The 26,142-nt window shown below is 43.5% G+C and overlaps 1 protein-coding gene across 4 annotated transcripts in view; it reads right to left on the minus strand.

Moving 5' to 3' along the window:
- Positions 1–22,577, minus strand: part of KLHL5 (kelch like family member 5) — a 68,753-nt gene extending 46,176 nt beyond the window's left edge. Inside the window, exons 1-2 of one of the 4 annotated variants that reach the window (XM_058670191.1) lie at positions 22,322–22,577; positions 9,657–9,716 (exon numbers count right to left, since the gene is read on the minus strand). Coding sequence is in view for 1 of the 4 variants with exons in the window: in XM_004579153.4 (XP_004579210.2) it covers positions 1,364–1,746 (383 nt within the window). In the remaining 3 variants the exon portion in view is untranslated. Of the gene's footprint in view, positions 1–1,363; positions 1,841–9,403; positions 9,493–9,656; positions 9,717–22,321 lie in introns of those variants that run through there. The other 3 variants (XM_058670189.1, XM_058670190.1, XM_004579153.4) reach the window with 3 other exon arrangements.
- Positions 22,578–26,142: the final 3,565 nt, after the last annotated feature.

Here is a 26,142-nt window from a genome sequence, read left to right on the forward strand (position 1 = left end):
GAAGTATTTTTTTCATGGCAACAAGTCTCAAGAAAACCCACAAAACAATCAAAGTATATTAATTCTGCTTATCTCTATATTAAAATATTAGTGCCTTTTATTCCCTTAAGACAATGCCACAGCATGAACCACTTAACATTTTTTAATCAGATACATAATTTACCTATGTAAAGATATTTCCCTCTCTTCATTACACAAATGATTACAGATGGCTGGTCTATATTTTTTCTCATTCCAACACCACAACAGCTCAGAATTCCATGTTCTAGAGATTAGAAGAAAAGGTGAAAAATATCCCCAAGTCAAAGAGAGTTGAACATGTGAATTTATTTTGCCTCAATCTCTTATGATACCTACATCAGTGATAACAAACTTGTAAATTACAAATCTTATCAGAACTTGAAGGAAATTTCAATAAATAATCCAACTAGACAAATGATATTTGTGCTAAGAATATTTAGAAACATTTCTGAGAGAAAATGAGTAAGGTGACTTTCTCGCTGTACTTTGTTGTATCATGTTACAGTACCTTAAACCGATTAATTAAAGAACCTATTTCAAAAACAAAACCAAATTCCAATGACGTGGATACATTCTTTTTAAATTACTATTTGAAAAATCATTTTCAACTCACTTCCCCTTCTTGCCCCCTTTCATCAGCTGACCACATTTAGCCCCTCTATGTTCACTAAAAGTCCCCTGAAAGAAAGTCCTTCATTACTCAAATACCACAAATTTTAGTGAATGTGAAGGTAACAGGAATTAGCAGCTGTCATCTTGAGACAAGTCACTTAGTTTTCTCTGTTAGTCTGGGGGAGCTGAAACATGGACAGGACAAAGAAGTGACCATAAAATAATATATTACTGATAACTACAATGGTGTCCAAAATGCTGGCAACTACAAGGTACATCTTTTTGTAAAACCTTTCCTTTTCATTCAATTTAAAAAAAGGTGATACTGTTTACACTAAATGCCATGTAAAAATTTATACTATGGGAATGTCTTCTATAGTTCTGCTGTGAACACAGAAGGTACATGAATGAAGCAAACAATTAAGCAATGACACATAACATTGCCACTATGTATTTTCAAAACAGAGCCAATCTATATTTGGAACACAACATATCTCAAAATGAATGCTATTTGTTATCTGTACAACATTACAAAATACTAGAGCTTCTTCTAAAAAAAATCCTAGCAAAAGCATCACCTGTTCATATCAAGGTGGTATATATGTGTATGTATATAGATTGCACATATACATATATAGAAATGAATTTTAAATACTGAATTATTGTAAAACATTATAGACAATATACACCTACACCCACAGCCCATTCTAACAATAAGAAAATAATCAACCTGCATGAACTGGAATCAGATTCATTTTCTTCTTCACTAGTGCCATCATCCACTTCTGGTCTATCCAGCCAGTGTGCACCGCCACAATCTTCTGTTGTAAACTCAATTGCAGGGACTTCAGAGGTGGATGCCATTGGCCAAGAAGGTGAATTCTGAAAATCCAGTTGGCTGGACCTTCGGTAACCAATTGAAGCCAAAGGCAATTGCAGGCTACACGGATCTAAAAACTTTCTCCCACCGCTTGCTCCAGTCTGGCCTCGATTCCAAAATTCGCCCTGCTGGCTGTCAACTGTAGAATGAGGAGATGATGCTTGATGGCCAAACCACCTCCATCTGATTTTCAAAATCTGTTTCACATCAAACTCTTTACGAGAACCAGACATCCTCAGAGAAACCAAGTGATCGTCTAGGCAACGGGCAAAAAGCACTGCACACAGATCTGTGCATCCAATCAAGACAAGAGAAGTATATGCCCTGCTGTACACAAACAGATTTAAAGGAAAATATATCACATTCAAATGCGTACATATATATCTACATTCACTTTTATGCCAGTGTATCACATTATAAAGAACAAAGGACGATGAGTCAAGATGAAACACGGTGGAACATTCCGTTCAATCGGAGCAAACTCTCGTCCACCTATCCTGAAGCAGCCAGACCACTTCGCCTGCTCTCCTTTCCCACTCGGACCAGTAGCTCTCCCAAACACTGACAGCATTCATTAAAGGCCTTTCAAATGCAGAACACCACCCCCTTCTTAAACCACCAAGGAGACAGAAAGCACTAAAGCACTACGTCCCCGTGCCGTAGCACAGTCTCCACAGCTGAGTGCGTTAACTCTTTTATTGCTGAAGCTGGAAATGTATTTTGGAGCATTTTCCTTTGTACTTAAAAATCAGTTTTCAACTGAAATATTTCCATTTTTAAACTAAGTTCCTAAATGAACTAGCACAAAATAAGTTTTCAAAAATCATTTTTTTTTCTTAGCTAGATGTGACAGAGTGATTTTTCAGCTGTGATTTCTGGGCGGGGGAAGGAGAAGGAAGTGCAGAGGTGTGGCTGCAGACCGCTGCCTTCAGCCTCCGCCCTCCCCAGAGAAGCACGCAGCTACTGGAGAGGGCGGCCCGAGGAAAGGCTGCATTTGGATAGAAAAGAAAAAGTTTAAAAACTACAAAGGATAAACACATGACAGTACTTTGCTCTTTATGAATAAATAACCTGAATGAAGCCAGTTTTATTTTATAATTGGGACTGGGCTACATACAATATCCAAATTTCCAGGACACTTCCTGGAAAATGAAAAGTAGGACTTAAGAAGGCCACAAAGGCTGGGACAGCACCATCTTTGGAGTACACGAGCACCCTAATGGTGCCCCAGTTGTTAGCGAAACAAATGATCTGATCACGGTAAGGTGATGACAGGATAAGGCAAATACAAATCATATTTTAATATGCAAGGCAGTTACTGTGAGCAAGGCATTGTGAGGGCTTCATTTATATAGTTTTTGGCCTCTAAAACTCAAAATGCTGATGCTAAAATAAAAAATATTGGGGTGAATTAAAATAAATATTATAATGCTACAACATTAAAATGTTATCTACAAATGCAGAATCTGGCAAATAATTTCACACAAAAGGCAGTGCTTATATTGGTGGATCAAAAAAAAAAAAAAAAAAGAACCCACCAAAGCTATTTATATTTTAACTTCACAGAGCTCTTTGGGAGAAAAAAATTAATCCTGAGAACAAGAAAGAGAAACAAGAAAAACCATGTGCAATTCCATGCCAAATACTGTGGCAAATACCATAAAGAAAAAAGATACCAGAATGTGGAAAAGAAGTTGCTTAGGTAGACTGACAACAGATTTCTATAAGATATTAACAAAAACATGCAGTATACCTCTGAGGATGGATAAAAATCGCAGTGTGATCAGCAAGTCAACCATATCTAATCAATTTTAAGGAGTCAGTCAACTTGAGAGAAAGTTAGGTGAATACGCTGAAATAAAATGTCTCAAGCACTAACTACAGGTGTTATTAAGAGGACTGCTGAACAGGGCAATGTTCTAGCAAATTCATTTGGCAGTGGTATGCAGGGTGCATTAGAGAATGAAATGACACCTCTCTCTCTCTCCCTGGTCAGACCTCCTCCCATGACCAAACACCCGTCCAGCTCCACTCTACCAACTCTATCTCTCCAGGGTTTTTCCAGCACAGACATACAGGCTCATCTGTCAGAGTGGTCTACAATATGCTGCTGCCTCTTTTGTAATGCTTTCTGACACCTGTTTTCCCTTGCTTTAAAATGAGACTCCTCCTTTAAGGTTTAAGTCAGCTATTATCACCCCTAAAACCACTCAACCACCACTCCTGCCTTGTTGTTCTCATCCAGGGTAGCAGCAGCAACTGTCCTCTCCCCAGGGGGTACACTTCTAGTACTTGGGACAACAAGAGCTCGCTTTAGGCAACGAGGAGGCAGGACCAAGTCATGGTAAACATCTTGTTATCTGCAGGCTGTGGTCACAGGATGAAAATCACATCACTGTACTAGTCCATAATGATCTTACCATCATCCTCTTGAATCATGTGTTCACCAAGTTTTTATAAGTACTAGGCATCACACAGTCAGCTAAGCACTAACAGGGCTTGCTTTTATATCATCTTAAATTTACAGTCTTAAAGAAAGGATAAATATTTCACAGAAGAAAAATTGCAATATAATTTTATATAAATAAAACTTGAAATTGGATTCACACAATCAATGTGAGAGCACTTACCAGGGATTCTAATTACATCAAGTGCCAACTCAAACAGCTAGGAGAGATTGTAATTGTTTTTGCTGTTTGACTGATTGGAACTGAACCTAACACTGGCCTTTGGTAATTGCCACTGAGACAGACGTCAACATAATTCTCCACAAGAAGCTCAAAGACTTAAGGAGAAGTGAATGTTAAAGTGTTAAACCATACCATATTGGGCCCTGCGCTGTGGCCTAGTGGCTAAAGTCCTCGCCTTGAACGCCCCGGGATCCCATATGGGCACCGGTTCTAATCCCGGCAGCTCCACTTCCCATCCAGCTCTCTGCTTGTGGCCTGGGAAAGCAGTCGAGGACGGCCCAAGGCTTTGGGACCCTGCACCCGCGTGAGAGACCCAGAAGAGGTTCCTGGTTCCCGGCTTCGGATCGGCGGGCATCGAGCTCACTTGGGGAGTGAATCATCGGATGGAAGATCTTCCTCTCTGTCTCTCCTCCTCTCTGTATATCCGGCTTTCCAATAATAATAAATCTTTCAAAAAAAAAACCAAAAACCATACCATATTGCCATGAGAACAAAGACCATTTTCACCATTGTAAGAAACATGTTGAACACAAATCTCTAATGGAATAGCTCTTCTGAGTAAACTAACCATACAGGTAATTCAGTCACTGCAACAGGCTCTGATTTTAAAGGGAAACCAGGATTTTTGTTAGGCAAAGTCCCAAATAGAAGCATTTTAACCATCAGTATCATGGTCATGGGTTTGGTCACACACACACACACACACCCTTTTACCCTGAAAGGACTTCTCAATGCGATCATCTTGTCAGCCCTCATCCACTTGCTATCTTCAGTAATCAAAGCGGAAGGCTCTGGGTATATCATTTCATGCCTTATCCCACTTGCATTAGATACAAACTTGTGTACACACATTCACAGGAGTTTTACTATTAAGAGATCACACTGCACATCTTTTTGACATTTTGCTTTTGTCACTTAATTATATATATATATAAATCTATTTCATAATTGTAAAATAACCTATTATTATAAATTGTAAAATAACCTATTTCCCTGGTAATAGGAATATTGGGCTAATGTCTAGCTTGAGTTTTTTGCTATTAAAATAATGCTGAAATAAACACCCTTTGAGGCTTTATCTTGGATTTATTCCCAAAAATGGAGTTCCTTTTTTAAGGTTTGTGTTTTCAGTCAATGGTTTAACATTCATCAGACACATTTTCACAAGTAAAATGAGTGACCTTTCCCTTCTATTTTCATAGATCCTACAACTGGCAATTAGTATAATTCTTCTTCTAAACATAATAATAATGATTTTTAACTACTGGCCTTGAACCTATTTTTATCGGTTTACGGGCCATTTTGACTTCTTGCTTTCTGAGCTACCTATATTCTTTGCCAATCTCTTCTTTTCCTTTATTTTTTAAAGACTTGTTTATTTATTTAGGAAAGCAGATTTACAGAGGAATAGAGACAGAAATATCTTCAATCTGCTGGTTCACTCTCCTAGTGGCTGCAACGGCCGGAGCTACGTTGATCCGAAGCTAGGAGCCAGGAGCTTCCTCTGGGTCTCCTGTATGGGTGCAGGGTCCCAAGGCTTTGAAGGACCACCCACTCCTGCTTTCCTAGGCCACAAGCAGGGAGCTGGATGGGAAGTGGAGCATCCGGGATAGCAACAGGCACCCATATGGGATCCTAGTGCTTGCAAGACAAGGATTTAGTCACTCGGCCATTGTGCTAGGCCCTTTGCAGATTTCTCTCTTGAGCATTTGTCTGTTCCTTATCACCAAGATGGTTTGTTTATTGGAGACACTAACTCTCTTGTTGTTGCCTGAATATTTTTTCAGACTGATAAGAACTAGTACCTATTCCTCTAAAAAACATTTCAAAATTAGAATTTAACATACAACAGTAAAGTGTGGTGGTCTCAATGAATTGCCAGAATATGAACTGAACCATCCACTCTCCATCCAGGTTCAGAACCTGGGCGATTATAGAAAGCATTCAAAGAGTCAGCCTCCCGTGCTTGCCCAAAGGCAACCACTGCCCTCAGCAGTGATTAGTTTTATCTGCTTCAAAACTTCCTGATGTATTCTGTTAATCACTGTTTTGAAATGAACCTCTTATTTTCTATGGCAACTGATAGGGACTTCACAGACATACAGTATTCCACTTATAACTATCTAATGACCAAAACCATTCTACTGAATGACATTTAGGTTGTTTCTATTTGACACTTACAAAAAAAATGTGACTACAATCTTGGACATGTGTTTGTGGTATGTGTGTGTGAGTGTGTGTGTCTGCTTGGACATGGAATAGAAATAAAACCACCAGGTCATATGTTCCTCCGTGGTTGCTAACAATTTACAGTCCTACGGGCAGAACATGAGAATTCTAGTCACCCCACAACTAACGAACACTGGCATCTTTAGTATTAGTCATTCTGCTGGCAGTGCAGCTGTATCCCACTTGGTTTTCCCTCAGAGTTCATTGATTACCAATGCAGTTGAGTAGTTTTTTGTATTTACTAGTCACTTGGCTCTCCTCTATGAAATATTTTTCCTATTGTCTATCATCTGATTTATAGGAGTTTTTAATATTTATATTTTCTTTATGAAAAATATATAGTAAATCTAAGTGTTGAAGTGTCTTATGTCCCAGAATTCCCCCATTAATTCAACCACTCTTTCTCATGTTCCATCAACTTTGGCCCAACAACAAACTGTTGTACTTAAAAATTTATACAGGTATAAATAATTGCCTAGGAAGTACTTATTATAAAAGATCAACACATACTAAAAATTACAACAACAGGAAATGAGTGTTTAGACTAGTGGTTAAGACACCTGTGTCCTGGGCCTGGTGCGGTGACCTAGTGACAAAAGTCCTCACCTTGCACACACTGGGGTCCCATATGGGCACCGGTTCTAATCCTGGCACCCCGGCTTCCCATCCAGCTCCCTGCTTGTGGCCTGGGAAAGCAGTTGAGGATGGCCCAAAGCCTTGGGACCCTGCACTGGCATGGGAGACCCGGAAGAAGCTCCTGGCTTCTGGCTTTTGGCTTCTGGCTTCAGATCAGCTCAGTTCCGGCCATTGCGGCAACTTGGGAAGTGAATCAGCAGATGGAAGATCTTCCTCTCTGTCTCTCCTTCTTTCTGTGTATTTGCCTTTCCAATAAAAATAAATAAATCTTGAAAAAAAAAATAAGATACCTGTGTCCCAAATGGAGTGCCTGGGTTCAGTACCAGCTTCTGCCTCTGACACTGGCTTTTCACCAGTGCAAACCCTGGGAGGCAGCAATGGCTCACGGGATTGTTTGCTTGCCACCACGTGCAAGACCTGGACTGTGTTCCAGCAGCTGTGGGCATCTGGGACGTGAACCAGTGGATGAGAGATTTCTGCCTGCCTCTCATTTAACACAAACTACATTGTTCAATTATCAAAATGCTCCTCCCTGACTATGCAGGTGAGACTGCTCATCATTTCCTCTTCTCCTGGCCTTCTTCACTTCTTTCAGAGCAGGTACCACCATCACAGCTCCACTGTCCCTGTCTTTGTCCTCACTGTAGAGTAAGCTTGACCAGAGCTTCGCTGGCGTTCATCACTGGAGCCTCAGCTCTTTGCATACCGCAGGTGCTCAAACATTTCTCCAATGACTGAATGAATCCAACAATTATAAGAACAATACAAAGAATATACACTTACAGTGCATACAGTAATAAAGAATGTGATTTTTTTAAAAAAATTAGAGAAACATTTACCTCTGATGATAAAATCTTTTCAGTATTTTGCTCTGATTTTTTTCTCACTCATTCTTTTTTTAAAAAAAGAGTTATTTATTTTTATTGGAAAGTCAGATATACATAGAAGGAGAGACAGAGAAGATGATCTTCCACCCGATAATTCACTCCCCAAGTGGCCTCAGTGACTGGAGCTGAGCTGTTTCGAAGGCAGGAGCCAAGAGCTTCCTCCGGGTCTCCCACACGGGTACAGAGTCCCAAGGCTTTGGGCATCCTCCATTGCTTTCCCAGACCACAAGCAGGGAGCTGAATGGGAAGTGGGGCTGCGGGACCAGAATCGATACCCATATAGGATCCTGGCATGCGGAAGGTGAAGACTTCAGCCACCAGGCTACTGTGCCGGACCCCTAACTAATTCTTAAGGTATAAAATTCTATCACTTTGAAGCCCAATATCTACAAAGCAGATGTCTGCACAAACTGACAAAATGTCTTCAAACTGATTATAAATTTGCATTTTTTACTTCTTTTATTTGAATAACCTTGCTCAACTTTAAACTTGAGATACAAAATTCATGCATTATTTAAGATAGTATAATCTAAGTCAATTATGAATATATTTTTTCAAGAATAATTAAGGAACCTACCTGCCATTTCTACTTCAAGTCTATTCAAGTTTTAGTCTATGATTTTAAAATTGATATTATGCAGTATTGAGATAGCAACACAGGAATGATTTAGGACAGAGTGTAGATGAGTTCACTTAATGTAACTAAGAGAGGACAAAGAAGCCGTCCATCTGCTGGTTTATTCCCCAAAAGCCAAGAAAGGGCCTGCGGGACGAGGATGTCAAGCAGGCAACAGTAAACTCAATCCATGTATCCCACATGGGTAGCAGCAATCCAACTGACTCTTCACACTGCTTCTCAAGGTCCCCACTAGAGGAAGCTGGAAGCTGGAATCAGGAGCAGAAGTGAAATCTAACCCAGGTATTCCAACATGGGACTTGGCTGGCCTGCCAAACTAAACACTTGGCCCTCGTGACAATTTAAAGCACAGCTATCTGACATCTAGTTTATACGAGTGATCATTATGGGTCCACTCCTACAGTTTTAAGTGTATAGGATATACTGCATATCAAACATTCATAATTTGGCTTATTTTAAAAATCTGAACACTAGTATAATTCCACTAACATATAAGCTCCTCTTAACATTTAAAAACATATGATAGAAGAGCATATGGGTTATTTACCTACGCTAGAAAAGAGATTTGCTTTTACTTCACCTTAACTTTAATGTCAGAGATATACCAGATTTTCTGCACCTCTTCTTCCACTTCACAGAAGGCAAACACTATTAATGCAATAAAAATTTGTATTTATGTAAATTCAGTACATGTTGAACGTATCCATCAGGAAAGGGAATGCCATGTCCTTAACAACTTATACAATGCATGGTATTCAAAGGCTTACTGAATTTAAATCACAACACAACCAAAGAAAGTAATGGCACAGACCTTGACTTCAGCCACCTTAAAATCCAGCAGAAGGTCTTGAGGGAAACTCTTACTGAATGATCAACAAGTGTATCCTTCAGGTGGGTGAAGAGGAGGTTCCTAAGGATTCAGTGGTATGAACAGGGCAGTGATGAAAAAGGATTTTGTGAGGCAAGACAGTATTGGGGGAAAACTGTGTGGAAAAGGTACAATTTAAATTGGGTTATAAGGAGATCTGAAAGGAAAACTGATGTTAAAAATATTGGACACAAACCTCAGAGGAAAACTGTGGCAAGTAGACAGGAAGACATCACAGAGAACAGCATTTTCCAACCTAGGTGACGGGAAGAAAAATGGCAGGGTTAACACAACTAAGGAAGGAAGTACATAGTTTCAGACAGGTTGATTCTATTTTGGCCAAGTTTGGTTTTAATCATATTTAACAATCGAATGGCTTAGGAATGCTGGCCAATAATTGTTATGTAGTTTACATTTCAAAGTAATCTATGATATCAAAAATTCGACTTCAGAAATCAGAACAGTATTGACAGACGAACTCCAGGTTGTTAGCACTGGTTATCTTTGCATTCTTGTCACTAGTTACAACAAACACATCAAAATTTCTTTTGTAATTAAAAAGACTAAGAATACACTTTGAAATTAAGGCCTCCAGCAGTGTTAAATCTTTCATGTTGTTAAAAACTGGGGAATAGGGCTGTGGCAATGACTTAGTGGCTAAAATCCTTGTCTTGCACATGCCAGGATCCCATGCAGACAACAGTTTATGTCCCAGTTGTTCCACTTCCCATGCAGCTCCCTACTTGGAATAGGAGGGCAGTGGAAGATCACCCACGGCCCTGGGACCCTGCATCTGCTTAGGGGACCCAGAAGAAGTTCCTAGCTTCAGACTGGCTCAGTTCTGGCCATTGTGGTCACTTAGTGAGTGAACCAGTGGATGGAAGATCTTTCTCTATATATCTCCTTCTCTCTTGGATCTGCCTTTCCAATAAGAATAAAATAAATCTTACCAAAAAAATTGGGAAATAATCTGACTTAATCAGTAAACATATTCTAAGTAACAAATTTAAATTCAGCTCCAACAAGCTCAAAGATTACCTTTGTAAATATAATAGTTGATCACAAGCTACCAAAAATGGACAGACACTATACTGAAAACTGAAGTATGATTCTAGAATAAAAGCCATCTAATAGATTCTATTGCTTTGTTTTCCCCAATTAAAAACACTGATATATATCCATAAATGAAGGCAAAAAAAACCATGAGTATGTTTTAATCTTTAAAGTACATTATGTTAGGGCCAACGTGGTAGCATAGCAAGTAAATCCTCCGTCTATAGCACCACATCCCATATGAATGCTGGTTCATATACCAGCTTCTCCACTTCCCATACAGCTTCTTGCTTATGGCTTGAGAAAATGGTGGAAGATGGCTCAAACACCTGAGCCCATATGGAAGTTCCAGAAGAAGCTCTTGCCTTTAAATTGGTTCAGCTCCAGCCATTACGGCCATTTAGGGAGTGAACCAGTGGATAAAAGATCTCTCTCTCTTACTTTTTCATGTAAAATAAATGAATCTTGGGGTCCAGTGCAGTGGTTCAATTGGCTAATCTCCCACCTGCTTATGGTGGGATCCCGTATAGATGCCAGTAGATGCTCTACTTCCCATCAAATTCCCTGCTTGTGGCCTGGGAAAGCAGTGGAGGATGGCCCAAATCCTTGGGACCCTGTATCTGTATGGGAGACTCAGAAGAGGCTCCTGGCTTTGGATCAACTCAGCTCTGGCTGTTGCAGCCATCTGGTGAGTGAACCAGCAGGAGAAAGATCTTTCTGTTTCTCCTCTCTATAAATCTACCTTTCCAATAAAAATAAATAACAAAGAATAAAAAAGTACGTTATGTCCATTTACCCACATGATCCTACAAAATCTAAACTACTTGCTCAAATAGCTCAATAAATTTTATCAAAACTACTTATTTATTATCACTATCTCCTTTGGATTGGCAATGTCAAATTATGGCAAGGACTACAGCTTTTAAGGCACTTACATTATTGACATTTAAAAAATTGCAATGGAGCATCACAAGGACATACTAGTTATGTGAATGATAACCTAAGATAGCAGGGGGAGCTTCAATAGCTCCTGAAATCAAAGATATACTTCCAGCCAATCTGGAGGCCTGGGAACAGTGCACAGCCCCTATAATGATACTTATATACCCTGAACAATGTTATTTTAACTGGAACACATAAATGCACACTTATTCATAAATCCTTCCCATGAGGTTAATGTCATGAATTTGATGTAAGTCTCTGACTGAGTTTGGGTCCTCTATCTTGCCGAAGCCATGCTCATAATGATTCATCATGTATGATTTCCACTTAGAGTTTCTATTAATAGAATGAGAATGAGAAAAAGCACACAGAATCCATTAGACCACTGGTCTGTCCACTACTGGGAAAAGTGGTGCCAGGCTGTCAGTGAAGCACTGCTTTCTTCTAGGATAACGTCTTATAAAGGCAACACAAACCAGCTGAGCTGCTGTGCTCAGTGGGGTGGTTCACTCACACTGTGGTACAACTCCTCTATTCCTTACTACAAATGGCCTGAGGAGTACAGAGCTGTTACTAGTTCCTGGCAGCCATTGTTTTAGGCTTTGATGAGTCTTCCACAATCATTTCCAAAAACAGACTGATTTCAAAGGCAGGATTATTTACACAGAGAAAGAGAAACAAATTTCCATATGCTGGTTCACTCTCCAAATGGCTACCACAGCTGGAGCTAGGCCAGAGCAAAGCCAGGAGCTTCATCTGGGTCTCCCATGTGTGTGCAGAGGCCCAAGCTTTGGAGCTCTCTTCTGTTGCTTTGCTAGGCACATCAGCAGGGCTGGACTGGAAGTGGAGCATCCAGGACTCAAACCAGTGACCATATGGGATGCTGGCACTGTTGGTGGTGGCTTTACTCACACACTACAGTGTGGGACCCTCTCCCTTCCCCCACTAGACTTTCACAGTCAACTAGCCTTTCTGATTCCACATCAATTTTTTAGAAACTCATACTAATATCCCAAAGCATCTGACGTTTCATAGAAAGAATTCTTTTTACAAGCAATTTACATGTGCATTAATTTTAAAAATTTATTTGAAAGCAGCATGACAGAGAGGGAGAGAGACAGAAATGTTCTTCTGCCTGCTGGCTCACTCCTCAAATGTCTGCAATGGCCAGGGCCGGGCCAGGAGGAGATCAGGAGGCAGGAATTCCATCCGATTCTCCCAGATGGGTGGCAGGGACACAAATACCTCGGCATTACCAATTGCTATCTCAGGCACATTACCAGGACCTGGATCAGAAGCTGAGCAGCTGGGCTTCAAATGTCACTCTGACGTGGGAGAATAGGCATCATAAACAGAAGCTAAGACCATGACAACACAACACTGGCCCCACTAATGTTTTATAATTATTGCAAGATAAAACTGTTAAGACAGGTTTATGAATAAACACAGCCAACTTTTGGAAAGTACTCATCAGGCAAGCACCAACATGAGCAGCCACGGAGCAACCTACTTAACCATGAGCATGCAGCTGGCCTTGGGGACCATTAAGTACAATTCATGGAGGAAATATTGTACATCAGGCTAAAGCTACACGAGAGTTCAGAGGAAGCTGGCTGAGAGGTCCTCTGTTGTCAGCATCCCACCTCGTCACCTATTAAAGGACTCCTAAATGATGGGATCAGGAAGAAGCAATCAATAGCTAAGCCACTCATCAGCAGCTGTGGAATCTGGGCAAGTCATTTCAGCTCCTGGATCTTCCGTTTTCACCAGGATAGGGATTGTATAAACAGCATGTCTAAGTCTTGAGTAAGGGTCTGGATTTCTAACAGCAGCTTCTTAAATGCCTAAGTGCACAGGATAACATGTAAATACTTTAACATTGAGTTACAATTTGAGTGGTCGGGAGAAAAGCCTGGAGAAGAGATTATTCTCCCCACCTGTGGATGAGAATGCTGGTGTGAAATGAGGTTAAGTGACTTGCCTCGGCACCTACATTTTTTTTTTTTTTTTAAGATTTTATTATTTTTGGAAAGCCGGATATACAGAGAGGAGGAGAGACAGAGAGGAAGATCTTCCATCCAATGTTTCACTCCCCAAGTGAGGCGCAACGGGCTGGTGCGCCGATCCGAAGCCAGGAGCCAGGAACCAGGAACCTCTTCCAGGTCTCCCACGCGGGTGCAGGGTCCCAATGCATTGGGCCGTCCTCAACTGCTTTCCCAGGCCACAAGCAGGGAGCTGGATGGGAAGTGGAGCTGCCGGGATTAGAACCGGTGCCCATATGGGATCCCGGGGCTTTCAAGGCGAGGACTTTAGCCACTAGGCCAAGCCACCGGGCCCGGCACCTACATTTGATGAGTACCAGCGTTTAATTTGAATCCAGGACCAATGCTAAAGACTATATACTTACAGTATACCTCACTGCCCCTTGCTTTCAAAATACTTCTACGTGCTACTCACAACCTGTCTGAGAGGCAGGTGAGTAGCTGTTATTTATACTGCACAAATGAGGACATCAACTCAGGACAGCTGACTTGTGCAAGGTGAGAGGCCTAGGAGAGCAGCACAGCACAGACACATTTGTTGCCACTAAGATGTGACCAAAGTAAAGCCATTAAGATCCTGACATAAATACAGTATACTTGGAGAAAACTTCCTTTTACAACAGAATATGATAAATGCAATCAACTGCCAAAACGATCCTTATTCAAACACAAGGGCTTCACAAGACGTCTCCCTACTCAGTTTCCTTTCAGCTTCTGCCACTCTTCCTTACAGAGCAAGTACTGACCCAAAGTTACTTATTAAAAGTATATTTCCATTTCTAAAAGATGTATACCAATATCTGGTACTCAAGCAATGAACATTCTAAAAATGAGTTAAACAGATTGTACAAGCTCATCTGTAAAAGTTATAGTTGATATCATAATGACTAGCACATGATTATAACCAACGATTGGCTTTTGAAACAGTCTCTGGCTGGATGACTGGTCACACACACGCACACACAGTTTCAATGCTACGTGCACCTTAGAATATGTATCTGCTGCAGCGCCAGTATGAAAACTGAAATACCACCCAGATGATGGGAAAGCACTGTGAAATCTTGGCTGGTCCATTATATTTGGTGAGACACCCAACTGAATTATGGGTCATAAAAAGTAACAATCTGGATAACCATAATTTGGTCTTTTATGGACCTGAACCAAATCCAAAAGTGCTTCTGTCTTCCACGTAGCTTGACAGGGTTGGGGTGGGAAGTCATCAGCGCTCTGTGGACACAGAGCAGCCTGGGTTCTTGCAATAAGCCAATCTCAGAGAAGCCTGACTCTGTTGCAGGACCAGTTTGTAAATTATACACTTAAACTAGAGCAGTGTTAAGTTGGGAAGAGAAACATCCTGAAGGACAGAGAAAGCTAAGGGAAGAGAAAATGCGGATCACCCTAGGCTGCTTATAACTGGAAATGGTTAATCACTACAAATGGTAATTAAACCAGTTATTAAAAAAACTTGGCATTGCCCTAAAACCAGGCTTTAAAAAGAAAGCCATCAATAAACTGTTCCGTAACTGAATTCCAGGTAAAGGCAAAATGGGGCATGTTAATTCATCTGCAGCTCAGTGGAAACTAGTCAAATCAAGAATTTTAGTGCTAATCATACATTTGATCACACCCATTTTCCTTAGAAGGTCCTTCAGCACAGTCCTCCCAGCCTTCACTGGGGGAGGCGATGGCAAACAGGGTTAGGGGAACAACTGTTAAGGGACCTTGCTGAACCTGTGAGCATCGGAGAGCCTCAAACCGAGTATTCCTTCTTTCCACTTGTCAGAGAAATATTTCCCACAAAGACTGGCATATATTAAGCTGAAATGAAGGTGTCAACTGTGAGCCTAAATCCTCTTATCTACTGTCCACACTACCATCAAAACAACCTTCTGAAATGCAATTCTTGACTACGTTGTTCTATTTTAAACTTTTATTTCTTGTTTTTATCTTCAAGATGATCAAAATTATGATTTTAAGTATAAAATCCAGGATTTTTACTGATCTAGTGGTTACTACCTACATTTTCAGCTTACCTCTCCTCCCGAACTGCGTCATAATTTAGCATTAGACTTAAAACTAAGCAAAACAATTATTACTAAATACTTTCCAAATGAAAGCCATTGTGGATAATAACAGTGTGAGCGTTTTTTGCTTTTTGGGTTTATTATTATTATTATTTCAAAGGCAAAGTTACAGGAGAGAGAGAGAGCGCTTCCATGCACTAGTTCACTCCCCAGTGGCTACAATGGCCAGAGCTGCGCTGATCTGAAACTAGGAGCTTCTTCCAGGTCTCGCACGTGGATGCAAAGGCCCAAGCACTTGCACTGTCCCTACCGCTTTCCCAGGCAGATTAGCAGGGAGTTGGATCAGAAATGGAGCATAGAGCAGTGGGATCAGAAGAGGTTCCAGTGTGACTGGAACCAGTGTGCATGAGATGCTGGCATCACAGGTAGGAGCTTCCCCCTCACACCACAGCACCACATGGGAGAGCTGGATGGAACTCAGGCTCCTGGCTTCCACCTGGCCCAGCCCTAGCTGTTTCAGCTATTTGAGGAGTGAACCAGTGAATGGAAGATCTCTGTCTCTTCCTTTTTCTGTAACTCTTGTTTTCAAGTATATAAACCTTAAGGCGGGGGGAGAATGCAAGGGAACTGAATTAGCCTTTCAGAGCAACCAGGTCTACTTTGGTTCACTGTTTCAGAGGCCCACAGTCCAGCTTCATGCAGGCCCCAGTGGCGTGGAAGCTTGGTGAGGCAGGATGATGGGCTGAGCAGTTTTTAGGAAGGAGAGAATCATGGGACAGGCCAAGAAGCAACAGGACAGATGCACTCCATTCAGGTTTATCTTATAACCTAGCTGGAGAGAACTGCCTACAAGGGCTTCCAATAACCAAAGGACCTCTCACCAGATCCACCTCCTGAGCACCATCATAGGATTAAATTTTACCCTCCTCGTACCACTAATTTGAACCTTCAGGGATTAAACCCATGCATAAATCCAAGAGCCATATCCTATTCAAACCAGAGCAGGATCTTTGCTAAAGAAGCTAAGTACACATAGAAAATGGGGGGAAAAGTATTGAGAATAAGCACAGATCAAGATATTGGAAAGATATGACAACAGCATATTAAAGCACTGTGGGAGAACAGGTAAAACAGCCGCCTGTGACGCGGGCTCCCCACCAGAGCACTGCTCTCCTCCCTGCCAATGGCTGGGAAAAGTGGCACAAGATGGCCTCAGTGATTGGTCTCCTGCCACCCATGCCACCCATGTGGGGGACCCAGATGAAGCTTCTGGCTTCAGCCTGACCCAGCTTTGGTCACTGTGGTCATCTGGGGAGCTAACCAGAAGTTGGAAGATTCCTTTGTCTCTCCCTCTTTCTCTCTCTTTCAAATAAACAGTAAAAACAGATACAAAATATTTAGCTTGGCTGGTATAAAAGGGCGGAGCAAGGGAGTCTATTCAGTGTACCCTTTTTCCTACATAATCAGTCTGGAGGAGAAGCAGAGGGAGAGGTTGGTTCGAAGACAATTCAGCAGTGATCTGTAAACTTGGGTGAAAAGGAAGGGACAGACTAAGGGATTCCAATGGAGATGGCACTTGCAAACATGCAGGGAGAGGAAATACAGCAAATACAAGTCAGCTCCAGTGCTCTTTTACTATCCTGATGATCTTAGCAGTTGGAACTACTAGAACTTGCAAGCTGGTGTTAATTGTGTAAAACTTCCTTCCCTCTGAAGGCATCTCAGGTTTCTTTAACTTCAGGTTTCTTTCATTGCAAACTATTAGAACAGCCTCCTTCTCACCGTAAGGCTGCCAATTACTCTAACTTCTTACACTTTGGCCAATTCCATTATTTTCACATTCCGACAGTGGTTAGCCAAATGTGGTTAACAGAAATTTCATGTCTGCTCTTATACTGCTGAAAGCTCCTGGTTGTTTTCAAGTGTCATGAACTTGAAAGCCTATGTCAAAGCTAAATACAGCAAATTTACTCAGCAGGGAGAAAAACAGATGAAGTATATGTACAAAGAGAGAAACTGGCAAGAAATTATATAGACCGTGAGAGAAAGTAACCATAGCTCCCAACTTGCTGTTACTGATGCCAGCTGTCTCCACGGCACAGCTAAACTTCTTTGAACTGCGGCAAAAAGCTTTATTCCTTGTCTAATAAAACATTCTTTTGGCTTACACTAGCTGAAGCAATTCTGAGTAACTTGTCATGAAAAAAAAAATCCTTAAGGCTAAACAAAGCAGAGGGTTGGGGTGGGGTAGGAGGACAGTGGAGCACTACATATACATCAGAAGTCTTCAAGAAGTTTATGGAAGGGATAGACAGTGTGGTGCAGCACGGTAAGCAGCTGCTTGGGATACTTGCAACCCCTTGTCAGAGCGTGGGCTTCAGTTCCTGCCGCTCTGCCAATGCACCCTGTAAGACGGCAAGTGATGACCCAAGTGCTTGGGTCCTTGCCACCCGCCTCAGGAGGCCCAGACAGTGTTACAGGCTCCTGGCTTCTGCTGGGCCCAATCCCAGATGCTGTGGGCTTTTGGGGAGTGTGTCAGCAGGTGGAGTATCTCTCTGTCCTTCCCCCCAATCTTTACCACTCTGCCTTTCAAATAGATGAATAAATCTTTTTTAAAGCGCATGGAAATGCAATTTTTATCTTTTAAAATTTTATCTTTTAAATTGTGCATGAGTTCTGAATTTTTTCTGCACCAAAATGAACATTATATTTTAATTTTTTTACTAACCTTTTGAAGTATCTGTGTGTGTATGTGTGTTAAGAGAGACACACATAGCGAATGAATCAGGTTTTAATCACAGTAAAAAAATCCTACTAGGGGCCAAGATTGTAGCACAGTGGGTTATACTACAGTTGGCAACACCGGCATCCCATATCCAGTCCAGGCTTATCCAGTTCCCTGCTAATGTGCCTGGGAAAGAAAGAATACAGATCAATGACTTGGGCTCCTAGCACACATCAGAAGCCCAGACAGAGTTCTAGGCTCCTGGCTTCAGCCTGTATCAGCTCTGGCAGTTGTGATCATTTGGGGAGTAAACAGGTGGATGGAAGCTCTCTTTCTCTCAACCTCTCTCTCTGATTTGCTTGTTGTTGCTGTCTCCCTTTCTCTTTGCCTTTCAAATAAATATGTAAATCCCTTTTTAAAAACCCTGCTAATGTTGCCATAAAGATAAAGAGAGAGAGAACTTGGGTCCAGCACAGTGGCATGACAAGCCTACCCTCCACCTCTGGTGCTGGCAACCCATATGGGCCCTGGTTTGAGCCCTGGCTGCTCCATTTCCAATCCAGATCCCTGCTTATGGCCTAGGAAAGCAATGAAGGATGGCTCAATTCCTTGGGCCTTGGCACCCATGTGCAAGACCCAAGTGAGGTTCCTGGCTTTAGATCGGCTCAGCTCCAGCTGCTGTGGCCATCTGAAGAGTAAACTTGAGGATGGAAGACCTCTCTCTTTGCCTCTCCTCTGTAAAATCTGCCTTTCAAATAAAACTAAATCAATCTTTTTTAAAAAAGAGAAAATTCAATTCAAGCTATTTTCTTTTGGAATTGTAAACCTCCCAACCATCTTTCTATTCTCACCAGACACACATTATGCCTTTTACACACTTAATAAGTGTTTCCTGAATGGACAATTCTAAAACGATGAAATTCACTGGGCCAAAATAGTTCATCTTACTGTGGGGTTTTAGAAAACATTCCATTTGAAATTAGCAAAGGATCTTTACAATTCTCATTAGCATAATTCTGTTTAAACACACACATACACAAAGAAAGGCTGTTTTCTTTTTGCTGAGGGGAACACTGGGAAGAAGAACTTGGATGCAATTCATGCAGACCACAACACTATGAAGCCCATTTGGGGGGCTCACTGCACAGACTGCCAGTTTTCTTCTTCGGGCACATGAGGGAGCTTCACTTCCCCTCTCCTTCAAGTTGGCTGCAGTCCCGAGTTGTTTGTGAGGTAGCATGGAAGTCACCATTGCGACTGCCCCAGGACAGCCCTGAAGAACCAGTGCACAGCTCACTGCATCCTTTCCCTGCGTGTGCCAAGATGGAGACTCTGACAAGTCAGCCTTCCAATGACCACTAGGACAGGACTCCAAGGGTGACCCTGCGTGGGCAGCCAGAAAGAAACCTTTCCTGTTTTAAACCACTGGTATATGAGAGTCTCCTGTTGCCAGAATGTAGCCTGTCCCACCTCACATACTCAGCAAACCCTTGAATCGCTTGGACCCTCCTGTTACTCTCAAAATGGCAACCTTGTATGTGGTAAGGCATCATTTGGAGATGCTTTTGTATCACCCAAACACAGGAACTGAATGGATTCAAATAAACTGGGGACTAATTTCTCAGCTCTCAACACTTGCGCCCTGAAACTCGGCAACTAAATGCACTTGGATAAGGTATTATTTATTCCTTGCCCTTCAAACTCTTGCCCTCTGTACCCAGGCATAGGACACGTGTAGCCGCAGGTGTAGCCAGTAAACGATTCTTGATATACGACTTCATTTGCACTCTTAACTTCCCAGGACCTAACAAAGTCTCAATATTTATTCCACGAAAGAACTATGCATTGCCATTAGTCTGTACAAACAAGGAAACAGGTTCAGAGGGGCTCATTAAATCTCTGGAAACAACCTGCACAGGAGCAGCACAATCCCACATTTCCAGCCTTCAGATCCTTCGTGGTTCCTACTGTGGACTCTGTGTTCTAGTCTCCTATGACTACGGAATTTAGGATTTAGTAGTAAATTATTAGTAAACATAATTACTCAACTTATTAGTAACAATAGCTTATGATCAAAGAAAATGTCAATCCTATATTTACACTCACGGATAAATCATTATAGTCACCGTTGAAATGCTTCTTGCCTCAACCTTGTCTGTTCCATAGCCACCCTTTGGAAGCACAGAAGGGGGAAATGACATAGAGGTCTTTTTATCCAATGGTAACTGGCAGAAGAACCATGAAGACAGAATTCAAGGGGGAACTAACTACTTCTTTTTGTTATACAACATATGAAAACCAGGACTTTTTAGATGATTTTCAGTTTCCTCTTTACTAATTAGTGTAGAATTCTTTTTTTTTTTCATTCTGTAATTCCTAGTAAACATCCATTGTAAGTAATACAAAGAACTGCCTGCAAGAAAGGCAGTCATTTCTGGAGGTTCAGTAGTTGTTAAACTGTGTTCCACAGTCCAACAAATTTGGGAAAGTTCACCAACTATGTCCCTCAGTAGGACAAACCGAACCCTACCATTATAAACCTCAATCTGTAGTTTTTTAAAAAAATTATTCAAACTTTTCTCACTCAGCTACCAGCTTTGGGCTCAGCATGCTATTTCAAGAGACTGTTTCCATCTCATTCCTTGGGACACGATCTGGAAAATGTTGTTCTAGATCATTCTAAATGTTCTCAATTGATCCAGTGAAGTCCTGAAAGAACTGAAGAGTTTTATTACTGTCTTTATCGAAATGCATGGTACAAAAGTCCCTATTTTCTGCAGGATTAAAAATAATGTTTTCAACTATTCCCTACCATCTCCCTTTTTATTAGGGCCTATGAGAAAACGATCCTGCCAGACCTCATTACTAGCAAACACCTGGCTTAGGCAGACCTGATTTGGAATCTTGGAATTATAAACATACTGAAACTTGCTTTGTTCCTCTCTTTTTTCCCCTCTTGGTTCCTAGGAAGCCCAAACTCAAAACTGTGACTCATCTCTGATCCAGAGCCCTAGAGCATGCACAGGACACCACAGGCTTCTCCCCTGGACTTCATAATCCATTTATCACATTTTAAAAAATGCAGTTTGTCTAAATCCCATGACAACACACGGAAACTAACTTGCTTCTAGATATCTGTGGAACTATCTGCTGAATATTCAAAATCCTTTTCCACAAGTTCACACCGATTTCTCCCCCCCCACTCCCTCCTCTAAAAAAGTCCGTGTATCTGCTTGTTGGCGGAAACATTCACATTAAGTCAACGGTAACCCAGCAGAGCCGGTGAAATTCCTAACAGTCAAACCTATTAAGCTCTGAAAATGCAACAGAAAGTCATCATTAGCGGTCCAGTAACCAGAAACACCAATTAAGCTGTCTCCCAGGAAAGACATTAGAAGATGCCGGGTACCAGGAACAGCTGATCACTCAACAACCAGATCTTTCAAAAAGAGCAGCTCTGGTATACACATCGCCCTGGAAAAGGGAGATAAAAAACACGATGGGGTGCTGGACAGGGTGGGGAGAGGGCCCTTTTGAAGTCTGTGGATGTATCGGCTACTCGGGAATATATTTTTAAAAACATCAAATGAAACGATTGAAACAAAGACTCCAGTCCCGCTCTACATTCGGACAGAAGCCACTTCCGGCCGGCTTCTTCTGAGTTAGCATTCTGGAAATGCACGCCTACAATGCCAAGTTCCACCGGGCACGCCGCCGGCTCTCACCCTGGGACCCTTCCTTGTCCCCCACACTCGGGCGTACGAGGCTAAACGTCAGCCTAGGAAGTTAATAACTTGAGGGGTCTCACAGCCTGCAGGCTACGAAGGGTGGGGGGGAAGGGGTCAGCCCGAAATGGTGTGTCCAGGACAGCAGCGCCATCCGCCTCCACAACTTCCAGCAACTCGCCAGCGGCGCGGGCCGCGGGGGCTCGGAGTTCGAACCCGGGACCCGCCGGGCCGGGACCAGGTGGCCTCCGCCCCGAGGGCCGGGAGTCGGCGCCGGCGCGCTCGGGGCGTGTGAGGGCGGAGCGCGGGCCTCGGCGCGCCCCGACGCCGGGGGAGCCGGTCGCACTTACCGCGTCGGGCTGGGCCAGCAGCCGCGGCTCACGGTGGGGCGGGGCGGGGCGGCCCGGCGGGCGGGGGCCGGCGGGCCGCGGGGAGGGATGCGCGGCCCCCCGCGCGCCCCCAACCCCTTCCCGGCGGCCTCAGCCCCGGCGCCGGCCGGCCCGGAGAGAACCTCTTCCCTTCCGTCAGGCTGCGCCAGGCCGAGGTATCCAACTCGGCGGGCGAACCGGCCGACGGGCCAGAGGGGGCGAGAGGGGGCCGCCTCGCCTGTCAGTCAGTCCCGGCGCGGTGCGACCGGCTGCAAGCCCCTCCCACGGCCGGAGGAACCCCGCCCCCGATCTCCAGGCCCCGCCCCAGGTCGCCTGGATTCCGCCCCTACCTCCAGGCCCCGCCCCAAGCCTCCGGGACTCCGCCCCCGATCCCCAGGCCCCGCCCCCGCCTCGCCGCCGCCGCAGTCTCCTGGTTGGCGATTTCTTTTCCCCTCAGTTCGGCGCGCGCCGTCGGCAGGAGCCGTGGGATGGGGAGGGGAACGGGGGCAGTCGGGCCGAGGGGAGCGCGTTGGGGGAAGGGAGCAGGACGTCAGTCGGGACGGGATCTGGCCTAGAGGAGGCGGGGCGAGGTTGGCCCCGACAGAATTCCAAAGGTTCCTTTGGCTCCTGGCGGCTAGGACAAGGGGACTTGACTTCCTGGTGGTGGAAGTTGAGGGAGAAGTTCCCTCTGCAGGGCTGGAGGATGATGCGGACAGCCGGCCTGCGTTGCGCTAAGAGCGGTTTGGGTCAACTCACCGGCAGTTGTCTGTCCTTGCAAGGATCTGGTAACTGCCACCCGCAGTTAAGATCCTCGACATTGCGACCATGCTTACTGCTGTCCCTTGGTGGGACACTAAATCTCAAAATGCAGAATATTTATTCAGTTTCTCTGGCAAGCACCCTTTGTGACCTGGGCCCTGGCTGCCAGCCTCAGCTCCCACCATTGATGTTCACACGGTTCCCCTACACCTGGCACCTTCTGCCAACACATGGATCTCAAAGCACTTGTTTGTGAGACTTGCCCATGGCCTGCTGTCTGCCAGGTCCTCAGCGATTCACACAGCTGGCTCTCTCCTCTTGTGGGTGCCACTTTTCCTCTTTCCTGTCTCGACCTGCCATGCTCACCATCTCCTCACCTCTCACCCCTTAGCACCACTGAGAACATGTGCAGAGGCAGTGCTAAACGTTCCTAGATGACTAGAATTAAATTTATTTTGGTATCAAAATGTTGACATCCATGCAGCGTGTTCATAATCCGTGAGCTTTTTGAAGCCAGCAGTTACATAGCTTTCCAAACACTGGAACCAAAATACACTTACTTTTTTCATTCCATTGTCCACAAATGTTTCACAACTTTTTTTCCTGTGAGAGGCAGAGAATCATCCAGGAGAGGTCTCCAGGATGACTACAACAGCCAGGCTGAGGTGGGAACCAGCATGTCAGTCCAGGTCTTCCGCAGGGGTGACAGGGACCCAACCTCTGAACCATTACCACTGCCTCCCAGGATGTATGTTAGCAGGAAGCAGGAATTGGGAGCGCAGCCAGGATTTGAACCCAGGCACTCGGATACAGGATGTGTGCATCCCAAGTGGTGGCTGAACCTTTAGGGCAAACATCCACCCCTTCTCTCCACAAGTCTTTTTTAACTCATATCTGTTTGTTGGCCTCTCTCCTACTGGAATGTAAGATGCACAGTAACAGATCTTTGTTTAATTTAGTTCAGTGTCTATTCATATACCATGACTGTCACATAGCAGATAAGTATTTTTCAAGTCAGTGGATGGCTACCCACAAGAGATGTACCTTGTAATCCTCTTTTTGTAATGGCCAAAGGCCTTTCATACAGTATATGAGATGTGTGACTTAGACATAGCAATAAAGCCTAATGGGGCTGCTGCCATGGTACAGTAGGCTTTGCCTCTGTCTGAGGTGCTGGTATTCCCATATGGACACCTGTTTGTGTCCTGGCTGCTCCACTTCCACTCCAGCTCTCTGCTAAAGGCCTGGGAAAGCAGCGAAAGACGGTTCAAGTACTTGGACTGCTGCACTCACATGGGAGACCTGAAACAAGCTCCTGACTCCTGGCTTTTGATTGACTTAGCTGGTGAACCACTGGAAGTGAGATCTTTTTTCATTGTCTCTCCTATTTGTAACTCTTTCAAATAAAAGTTAAATAAATCTTAAAAAAGAAACAACCTCAATTTATTCTATTTAAAATTTGAATTTGATGGGCAGGTGTTTGCAATAACAGTTAAGATGCTATTTGAAGGCCTAGCACAATGGCTCAGTGGCTAAATCCTCACCTTACAAACACCAGGATCCCATATGGATGCTGGTTCATGTCCCGGTGGCCCCACTTCCCATCCAGCACCCTGCTTGTGGTCTGGGAAGTTAGTAGAGGATGGTCCAAAGCCTTGGGACCCTACATCCCCACGGCATATCACGAAGAAGCACTTGACTCCTGGCTTTTGGATCGGCCCTTGTGGCCACTTGCAGAGTGAACCAGTAGATGGATGATCTTTGTCTCCTTCTCTCTGTAAACCACCTTTCCAACAAAAATAAAATAAGTCTTTTTAAAAAAATGCTATTTTAGGTATTTTAGTGGAGAGCCTGGATTAGCTTCCCTCTTGATTCCAGCTCCCTATTAATGCATGTCCTGGGAGACAGTGGCGATGGCTCAATTAGCTGGATTCCTTCTTAGACCCAGGAGAAAGACAAGCCAAGAAGAATCTGAAGTGACATGCAGGCCTTGCTGGGTTTTCCACGTCAGCCTGTTTCTGTGAGTTCAGATTCTTTTTATCCAATTCCATTGCCACTCAGCCACGCATGCTTCATGGAACCGAAGCATAACGCTGGATCTTGCTTCCCCTGTATCCACATCTTCATGCCGAAGGTTCCTGTGTCGCGTCCAACCAGGATCAAGAACTGTGTGAAGTTTTAAATTGTCAACTTCTCTCGTCATACCTGAATTGCTCTCTTTTCTGCCCCTATTCAATGAATGGCTACAGTGTAGTCCTCATAGCGAGTAAGCAGAACCTTGTGTGTAGATGTCTTTAATAAGGACATGATTTGACCTTCATTTTCTACTCTGATTCCTGAGTGTATGAGTAGAAAGGATTATAAGATAAGCTGTGTTTATGCATGGTCTATGTGTATGTGTTCAAAATCTGTATCTTCACTTAGAGGATTTAGGAATTCTTTGGGCAGTATTTCTGATATCCATATGTTGACATGAACAGCCTCATGTAAAAATAGCCTCATTAGAATTGAGTTCTATAAGGATGGTTGGATCATGCTTCTGGAAGGAGAGTTTTAGGTCAAGAGAGACATGTAGCCAAGTGTGGCCTCAGTAGATTCCTTCCTGCACAGTCTGCTGTCTCGGGGCAGCCTCAGGAGATTGGGGGGCAGGCAGGTGTTATCAACACAGTCATGTGTGAGCTAAGCACCTGGGAGAGCTGACCACATCTCAGGAGACCCAGCGTGCATGCCTGGGTGAACTCTGCTGGCTCCTGAGCACTGCCAAACACAGCACTGGCAGGTCAAGCCCAGATTTAGCAATGCGCAGACAGTCGCTCGGTTCAGCGAACTGATGAACCATGCTGAGCCCCTCTGGTTGTCTGATGGATGGTTCCCCAGGGAAGCCTGGCTGTCTCCACCTGGCTGCAGGAAGGCTGACCTACTGGGTGCCCCACCTGGGGCCTGTCTGTCATCTTCTGCCTGTCTTCTCTCAAGGTTCCCTCTGACTTTCTCTTCTGTTAAGTTCAAGCGGCCAGCCTCAGAAGCAACACTGTAATCCCTTTCTT

Source organism: Ochotona princeps, chromosome 11 (genome assembly GCF_030435755.1).
Source record: "Ochotona princeps isolate mOchPri1 chromosome 11, mOchPri1.hap1, whole genome shotgun sequence".
Taxonomy (NCBI): domain Eukaryota; kingdom Metazoa; phylum Chordata; class Mammalia; order Lagomorpha; family Ochotonidae; genus Ochotona; species Ochotona princeps.